Here is an 8,912-nt window from a genome sequence, read left to right as displayed (position 1 = left end):
GGCCCTGACTGACAAAGATACAAAAATGACATGATAAATGTTTTACATAATTCTGTGATAGACAAAAGAGACCCTTAAAAAAGGATTGTGACAGGCCACCAAACCTGTAAATCGGCCACTGACTATGTTACTTTAAAGAGAAAAATTCCCTTCTTTCCCTGGACTATTACAATCCTGGACCTTATCCCTGGACCTGCATACTTTTCAAGGTTTGGAGCCTTAAAATCTTAATATATAAAAATCAATGTCCTGAGATAACATATACATACATACATATATATATCAACGCACAGCCGAAACCGCTGAAGCTTCAGACTTGAAATTTGGCAGGCATGTCCGCATGATTACGAAAGTAATCACTAAGAAAGGATTTTTCGAACCTGTCATTGAATTCAAATCCCTTATTTGCGAAGGCTTTCCTCCATTCAAATCATTATTCAGTACTTCATCTCAACTTTTGGTCGATAGCGAACTATAAATTTGATATTGTTTTTGTTTCTCACGTGGCTCTTCGAGGCTTTTCTCAAGTCAAATCATAATGTTTCTGTCTATTGCTTTCATTTTTTTTCAAAACTAGAAACGAAGTTTTTAAGAACATCATCACAGGCGGACTATCCTTTTGAAATTAGAAGAGTGCAGTTTCCTGTAAAAGTTTGCTTTGCAATAACCATTAATAAGTCACAAGGATTAAACAATGCATAAAACTTCTGTTGAAATTTTTTTGTATTGAATTGTACCAATAAAGTATAGTACTTCAAAAATTATATTGCAGTTTTTTAGACTAAACACATCCAATGTGTTTCAAAGATGACAGATATTTTTATTTATGCACATTATGAAACTACAACAAAATTATTACAACGAAATTTTTTCATACTATCTCCTAATTACAGAATGAGCATTTTGTACTTCCTCTGACAGATGAGATCCATCACAGAAAGGCCTATTCTTGGTTTGCTTGCAGTTGCAAAACCAGTACTCCCTCGTTTCTTTGGGTTTGAACGTTACGGGCTTCAGTTTGATTTTCATTTCGGGGTAAAACGCATTTCCCATCACACATTGGCTATAAAGTAAAGCAAATTTTGCATAAATAGTTAGGAAATACTGTTTTTATGTGATATTTTTGTTATCAATAACTAAATGATACAGATAATACAGGGTGTTCATAGGAGATGCACCAGTTAATGAATGTGATAATATTAATTGTACTAAGGTACTATATTACAACTTTCATTCATGGGGGGAAAAATATGTGTTTGTTCTCCAATTGCCAAATATTTAAATTTGCTTACTACTCAGTCCCTGAATATGTGATTTGTCTGCAGAATACTGAATACCAACCGATTATTCCGTGCATCTCTAGTGTTTATTAAGTCTTGCACTTATAAAGAAAATATTTTTAAAAATCTACTTGAGATTATAGCATTCTTTTTTTATTTTGATTCTTTCTTAACAAGTGTTTTTCACAATAGCAAGACATTTTTACTTCCTGTAGTTCTGAGAGTATTTTAACAATTTTCAACTTCATGCCAAGCACTAGTGCCCCTCAAAATTTAGCTTCGGTGTGGTAAAGATTTTGTCATACCAGTCCTCTTTGGATATATACTGTTACACAGTGGTCGCCACTTATTTTAATCTGCTTATTTCAAACAGTTTTTATTCAATAAAGCAACTGATTCAATAAAACAAAAAAGTGTAATTTTTTTTTTTCATTGCGGAATTGTTCATACAATTTAAGGAAACTTTATTAAATTCTTCGTCAAACAAGATAAAGTTATATTAAAAGTATGCCAGTCTCTTAAAATTTTGATTACTAAAATAAAGAATTTTATCGTAAATAAGTATGATAAAGAAATTACAAAATTCAACTATAATTTATCCGCTTCAGAAATTATCTCGTTGCTCCAATGTTAACGCTATCGGTGAAATAGCCTAGATCACAGACATTCCAGCAACACCATGTCTCTCTGCCTCTTTTTTTTTTCTGCCAAGAAAACTGTTTAGAAAAGTGCTACTGTTTCACTGATAGCAAAAAAAATATGATTTTACTAAAAGAAGGCAAAGGAAAAAAAACTGCACTGATGCACCTATGTTTCCGGGAAATGGATAGTCTCATTTTACTTGATTCATTTAAGCAGCGTGCTTTATTCAAATATGGGGCAGTTTTTCAATGTTGAAGCTGGATTTAGTTCGGTTTTTGAGGATTGGATTCATTAAAGCGGCTGATTCAATTAACCATCGATTTAAATGTCCGGCGCTCACTGCATTAGAATCGGCAATATGTCTTAAAAGCAAAGGTTGATCCTAAAAACCCTCCTTGAGGTGTCCCCTGGGAGTTTTTTCGTTTATTTATGTAATTCTTAGTTTTTTATGTCGTCGTCCCCCTCCACACACACATACACACTTCTTTCGCTAACATTGTATATCCACAATAAAAAGGATATGGATCAAAATATTGTAAAATAATGCATGAATCTTGAATAAATTCAAAATAAACTGAGTAAGATCAATCATTGACATAAAAATATAAAGTAATATTTTTACCGACAAAGGGAGAGAAAAACAACATTCATATTCCATCAAAATAATTCCAATATCCTTCCATTTTTTTTTTATTTTTTACTTTCTTCTATATCTAATATATCAGAAGAAAGTATTGGATTCGTGCAAATTTTTCGAATTTCGACGGATTCGAACGTTTTGAGGTGTGCTGAGTCCATTTCGACTATTTTTGGAAAATGTCTGTCTGTCTGTGTGTGTGTGTGTATGTGTGTGTCACGTCTGTGTGTGACCAGTTTTTTGTGGCCGCTCTACAGCAAAAACTGCCGCATGAAATCGAACGAAATTTGGTACACATATGTGGCCCCATGTGAACTTGTGCCCATTGGTTTTTGGCGCGAATTCCTCCAAGGGGGGTGGAGCAATGGGACGTTTTTTGAGTTACGCGTGCTTGCTATTCCTCAGGAAGTAACTGGCGGAATCAAACAAAATTTGGTCTATATGTTGCCATTAACAGGAACAGGTGCTGATTCAATTTTGGTGTCAATAACTCAAACGGGGGTTGAGCTATAGAACGTTTTTTGTCGTCAATTGTGACTGCTGTATCTCAAGAAATAATGAACAGAATGAAAGAAAAATTTATCGGCAAGTAGCCCTTAGTGGGTATAAGAGCTGATTTTATTTTGGTGTCAACAGCTAAAAAGGGGGGTAGCGCAATCGCCCGTTCTTTTTTTCCATTGTGAGTGCCCTATCTCAAGAAGTAATGCAACGTTCTGGTTGAAATTTGGGATATATGTGAATACATATGTAAACAGGCTTTGGTTCAATTTTGACGCCAATCGCTCCAAGAGGTGTGGATTTTTTTTTTTTTGAATAAAAATAGCTTTATTAATGCAACAATAAGAAAGATAAATCGTAATAGATTGTCGTCTGCGTATTTCTCGTGATTTTAATTGTATGGAAATGATCGGAAATATTATCTCAATGATTTAAAATTTTAAACTGTTGCCATCTTATGTTTGTTAACAAATAAAATATTTGTAATTAATTCAAGCAAGGCTTTTAAAAAAACTTTCATTTTTCGCTCTTTGCTTTGCTTTTGCAATAATTCAGACATTGGGATGGTCGTCAAGTTTTTGCATGTGTAATTTTGTTTTTGTTGGGAATATTGCTTCCCGTCAAGCATGGGGGGGGGGGGGGGGGGGATCAGAAAAAAAAAAAAGAAAAATATAGAAGAAAGTTTCGTGATGGCCACAACATACTAGTTGTCTTTGCCGTTACAGAAAAAAAAAATGATAATGCAGTCGATAATTAAATAACACAAAGAAATATATACATTTTAGAGGATAATAAATTGATAAATACTATTAAATCTAAAACAGGGTAGACGAGGAAGGAAAAAAGGGCACCAGAAAAGTGTTTCAAAAGACCTTGAGCAAGCAATTCACTGTTATGAAATTTTTCAAAAAAGAATGTACTGAAAATAGGTAACAAAACAAATGTCATACCTCAAAGTTATTTTTATAATTTTCATATGTACTTGTAATATACAGACTAATTATTAAATTATTTTGTTGTTTATAATTTAACTTTTCAAAACTGTTTGCCAATAACAAAAAATGATTTCCTTTCAAAAGCTTTTGATTTATTATTATCACATTTTGAGACAAATGAGGCAGTGAGAAGCAAAAGGGATGCAAGTGGATATTTTTAAGTTTTGAGTAAAACGTGTTTAAAGATTAGCTCCTAGGTAGGCTTTCATTGAAATTTTTTTTCTAAATCATGCTGTATAGCAGCAACTAACAGGGCTGCTAGTACCATCTCTTGGCCCAAGACAGAGGAGAGGTTCACCTACCATTTGTGCTGGTTATCTCCAAATTTTTAATTTGGCCACTTACATCCTTTTGCTTCTTACTGTCTCAAATGTCAATTTAGAAAGGTAAAGAAAACTTCCCCGATTAATCGAATAAAATTTCTTGGAACTGACCATATTCGATTAAGCGAGGCTGACAGTATATGGTGGGTGACAAATAAAAGTACAATATGAACATTAAAATACAAGAATTAACTATCAATGACAAATAAGATGTGTCGAAATTAAACACATAGGGGTGGCTCTGCTCCGCAGATAATCCGGACTTTTTTCAATTCACACTACAAAAGTTTCAGGATATTTAATCTTGCATGAGTCTATCTAGAATTCAAACACAGTAATTAAAGCAAATTTACAAGTTTGCATGTTTTTCATCAATTTGCAGCAGCCAAGTATTTTGTTTTACGGACTTCCTCGGTTTCATTTCTTGTACCATGAAAGCCAGATATTTTTTTACGGAAAAAGATTATTTTGGCAAAAAGTCCTTTTTCTTTTGGAAAAATTTAGTAGATGAAAGGAATTGTCTTGTTTAAGCAAGAGTTTATGTAATAAAGTGCAATATACTAACCTGATCATGACTCCATCCACATACGCACCAATAATAAATTTTTCCTTTTGTACATTTAACCTTAAAAGGCTTTTTATCATGAACTCTACCTTTATCTTTCTGATAGTAGGCCTCATAGTATTTCTTTAAAGGAGGCTCATTTAGTTCTGGAATATGAGAAACATCGGGGGTCCGACGACTGCTATATAAACAAGTAAGAGCCTGTTGGGGAGAAAAAATGATTTTTAAATTATTGAAAAGTATCACATTTGAATAAATAAATACAGTAGTACAGTGAAACCTGTGTAAGTTGACCACTTGCTGTACACTACTTTAGTGGTCAACTTAAAGAGGTGGTCAACTTGCAAAGGTTGATTTATATGATAAGGGCTAATTCCGCGCCTGAGAAAAGTGAAGTAAGACAAAACGTTAGATGAAGCACAAATTTGCAAATTACAGCAGACACGTGTTTCGGCGTTACGCCTTTTTCAATGCAAAAAATAATGAGCTTATGGATGAAAAGACATCCGACAAAAGCCAAGAGCAGATAAGCATGCAGCTTAAAAGATAAAAACAGCGGATTAGCCAAACACCAATGACAAAGTTATAAACCGATCAGGAACCAATAGGAATGCAAGCAAAGGCCAAGAGTTTTCTGTTAGGTACGAACCCAGAAAGAAAGAATTCAATTGGACAAAGATTAAGCCGAAGCTTAAACAAAAAGAAAAGAAATTGTCAGTTACCGTGAACCGCAAGAAAGGAAAAGATGAATGGAAAACCATGAAATAAAATAAACAGAAACAAAAAATATTCGAAAAAAGGAAAAATAAAGATAAATAGAAGAAAATTGTGGGGGGGGGGGTGTCAATTAAGACAAAAAGGTAAAAATAAACAAAGGAAGATAGATAAAAATGAATGGGAAAAAAGGGGGGGGGGAATGGAGAAAGGACAGTGTTAAAGATATGGGAGCCAAATGTTGGAAAAATATGGAACTGCACTAAGATCGTTAACTAAGTTAGAACTGTTCCTCAAAATATGAAAGGATTCCCAAAAGTCAAGATCTGATGAATTGGGGCATTTTTGGACAATCTGATAAGAGTTAAAACCAAAAGAGTGATTCAAATCCCAACAATGTTGAGCAATACTAGACTTATTTAATTGTTTTTTCACATAATTTTAATGCTCTTTCAAGCGAATTTTTAAAGCACGCCGAGTCTGTCCAATATAGGCAAGTTTACAACTACAATTAATTCTATAAATTCCACAACAATTAAGAGGGTGAATAGGATCTTTAAGAGAAGAGAATGAAAGTTTATTAATAGGAGAGAACACCACCTGGAATTGGAAACGTTTTAGAATCTTAGCAACCTGATAGCTTACAGATGGAAAGAATGGCAAAAACAACCAAATTCTTTCTGATGAAGGTTCGGTTAAGAACATTAGTTTGGGATTTATTTGAAAGTTTTTTATAAATGGAATCAATCAAAGTTGGCGGATAGTCTCTATCAATTGCCACAGCTTTATGATAATTAAGTTCCACTTTAAGAAGTTCCGGCGAAGAACAAATATTAATTGCGCGATAAACAAAAGAATTGAAAGCAGAATATTTTTGATTTGGAGGATGAGACGATAGTCTATGAGGAGGTAAAGAAACAGCAAAAGGTTTGCGATAAACAGTAGTTTCAAAACCAATTTCAGTACGAGAAACAAGTACATCAAGAAATGGAATGCAATTATTCCGTTCTTTCTCACAAGAAAACTGAATACGAGGATCAATGGAGTTTAAAATAGATAAAACCTCATCACTCTCAAACTGATTCTGTTTCATTAGAACAAAACAATCATCAACCTACCGAACATAAAATTGAAACTGCAGTTTTTGGAACAGTTTAACCTCAAAATAATGCATGTAAATATCACTAAGAATGGGGCTAAGTGGGTTTCCCATAGCCAGACCATCTAACATAATATAAAATTTCCCATTAAAAACAAAAGAACATTGCTTAAGACAAGTACGGGTAAGGAAAATTAAATCCTCAATTTCCGTATTGGTGAAATGAAATTCAGAAAGTCTTCTACGAAGGCATAACAATGAACCCTCGACGGGAACGTTCGTAAATAAAGAGTTAACATCAAAAGAAGCCATAAAAGAATTATTCGGAACGAAACTATGAATTTTTTTAACAAACTCAACAGAATTTTTAATAGTAAATAAATTGTGACTCCTAAGGGGAGAAAACACAGAGACTAAACCATATAAAAAGGTAAGTTCTTTATTTTAGAATTCAAAAAAAACCTCTCACTTCCAAAATTCTTTGTTTTTACAAATCCTTGAGGGGTTCTTGTAGTATACATAACTGTGATCATACTCCGACTGTAATGTATATTAACAGTCGGAGGGATAACGGACCGAGCGAAGCGAGGTCCTGGCGAGCCAGAGGTCTCATAGTACTTTCGTAATGAGACCGAGGCAGGGCCGGCGAGCCGAGGTCTCGTTACGAAAGTACTATGAGACCGAGGGCTCGTATCCCGGAGAAATGATGAAAAAAAAAATTAATGCATTAATTTCGACTTGTAATTAATACAATAATTTATTTCATTGTATTTTAATATGTTTACAAAAAACCCCGGCCCTGTACATTTTTGAAGCATATATTCGTGATGTTTTTTGTTGTGGTTTTATGTTGTTTTTACATATGTTGTGTTCTGAAGTGCTTTGATCATGTTTTCTTATCTGATTTTTTCCTGTTGGCGCTAAAAAAGCATCGCTAAGAACGATGTATGACATATGTCGTCGTACATCGTTTTCTTGGCGACGCTTTCTTGGCGCCAACAGGAAAAAGTCGCCAAGGGTGGGGTATATCACATCAGTTCCCTACTTTCTTTAAAAAATCATCAATTATTAAGTGTCTCCCGTTTTTCAGAAGCTCATTTTTTAAATTGCTTGTAATCTTTTTTTTTTTTTTGAAGTCATTGGAGCAAGGCTGTACTCTAAGCTACAACACTTTAAATGCATCTCTCATTTTAGTTTTTTTTTGGGGGGGGATTTAGCGCAACAACAAGGCTGAATTTGCTTAGAACATCAAGGACTGCAGACGTTAATATTATACTTTTAAAAAGTAGGGATTCATCACATCAACTCCTAGGGTCAAAAAGAAAAATGTAGGGATTGCAAGACTACACAGGCGGAGATTATATGAATGAAAGAAAACAAGACTATTCCAGTTCAATGGCACAGCCAATGCCACTGTATAATGATGTGTAGTATATTGCGACTCAACTGTATGTATAAGGGCCGTTCTGTCACACTAATTTCACCAAGATTTTGTTATACCTCTTAATATTTTAACTAACAGGAGAAAACACAATTTTTAACCTTTCCATTCGATACTACTCTTTTATTAAATAATTTTCTTATTTAAAATTTAATGCAATTGCACAAGATATCGAAAAGCTAACTCTTGTAATCTGTTGCATGAATTAGTCAATATTTCTGCTCCAATGATAAGTGATCAGGAAACAAATTGTAGGTTTTGAAAGCTAACATTCCAATGTCAAGTCAACACATCTCATTTGTTGAGTTAATAACCTGCTAGTCAAAAACTGAGAGTGGAATAAAATTAATTGTAATTAATATTGTGAAATAAGGAGCATTATTGGAAAAATCAAGATAAGAATAATGTTACAATTACACAGCTTACATTGTCGGCAACTTGTAGCCCTTTATTTCGAAAGAGACCACACAGTTTGATGATTTTCAAAGACGTAAAAAAGTTCATTGGTAAAAAGAGCAGTGTGCAGTTTGAGTTTTATTGAAAAAATTATAAACAGTACCAAATTTAATTGAGGACAATTTTTAAACGTTTGTTGCTTGTTTCTGTTGTTTCGTCTGCTCAAATGCGGTTACAGTTTTAGCAGTTGATTTCTCATTGAATTTTGTGTGAGAGCATCGTTATGTTCGAATAGAGCAGCCAACGTACCCTATGATAACTT

At 33.8% G+C, this 8,912-nt stretch overlaps 2 protein-coding genes across 2 annotated transcripts in view; one reads left to right on the top strand and one right to left on the bottom strand.

Annotated features, from left to right (window-relative positions):
• LOC129222718 (26S proteasome regulatory subunit 8) overlaps positions 1-8,912 on the top strand; it is a 36,514-nt gene that overhangs the window by 1,379 nt on the left and 26,223 nt on the right. The gene's annotated exons all lie outside the window — the stretch shown is intronic.
• LOC129222719 (uncharacterized) lies at positions 800-8,795 on the bottom strand. The gene is made up of 3 exons (XM_054857250.1): positions 8,621-8,795; positions 4,941-5,141; positions 800-1,063 (listed from the first exon to the last, which is right to left on the bottom strand). Exons 1-3 carry the CDS (start codon positions 8,696-8,698, stop codon positions 944-946), a joined length of 399 nt encoding a protein of 132 aa, XP_054713225.1. The 5' UTR covers positions 8,699-8,795; the 3' UTR covers positions 800-943.

Source organism: Uloborus diversus, chromosome 5 (genome assembly GCF_026930045.1).
Source record: "Uloborus diversus isolate 005 chromosome 5, Udiv.v.3.1, whole genome shotgun sequence".
In the NCBI taxonomy this organism is placed as follows: Eukaryota; Metazoa; Arthropoda; class Arachnida; order Araneae; family Uloboridae; genus Uloborus; species Uloborus diversus.
This window is presented reverse-complemented; position numbering and strand designations above follow the sequence as displayed.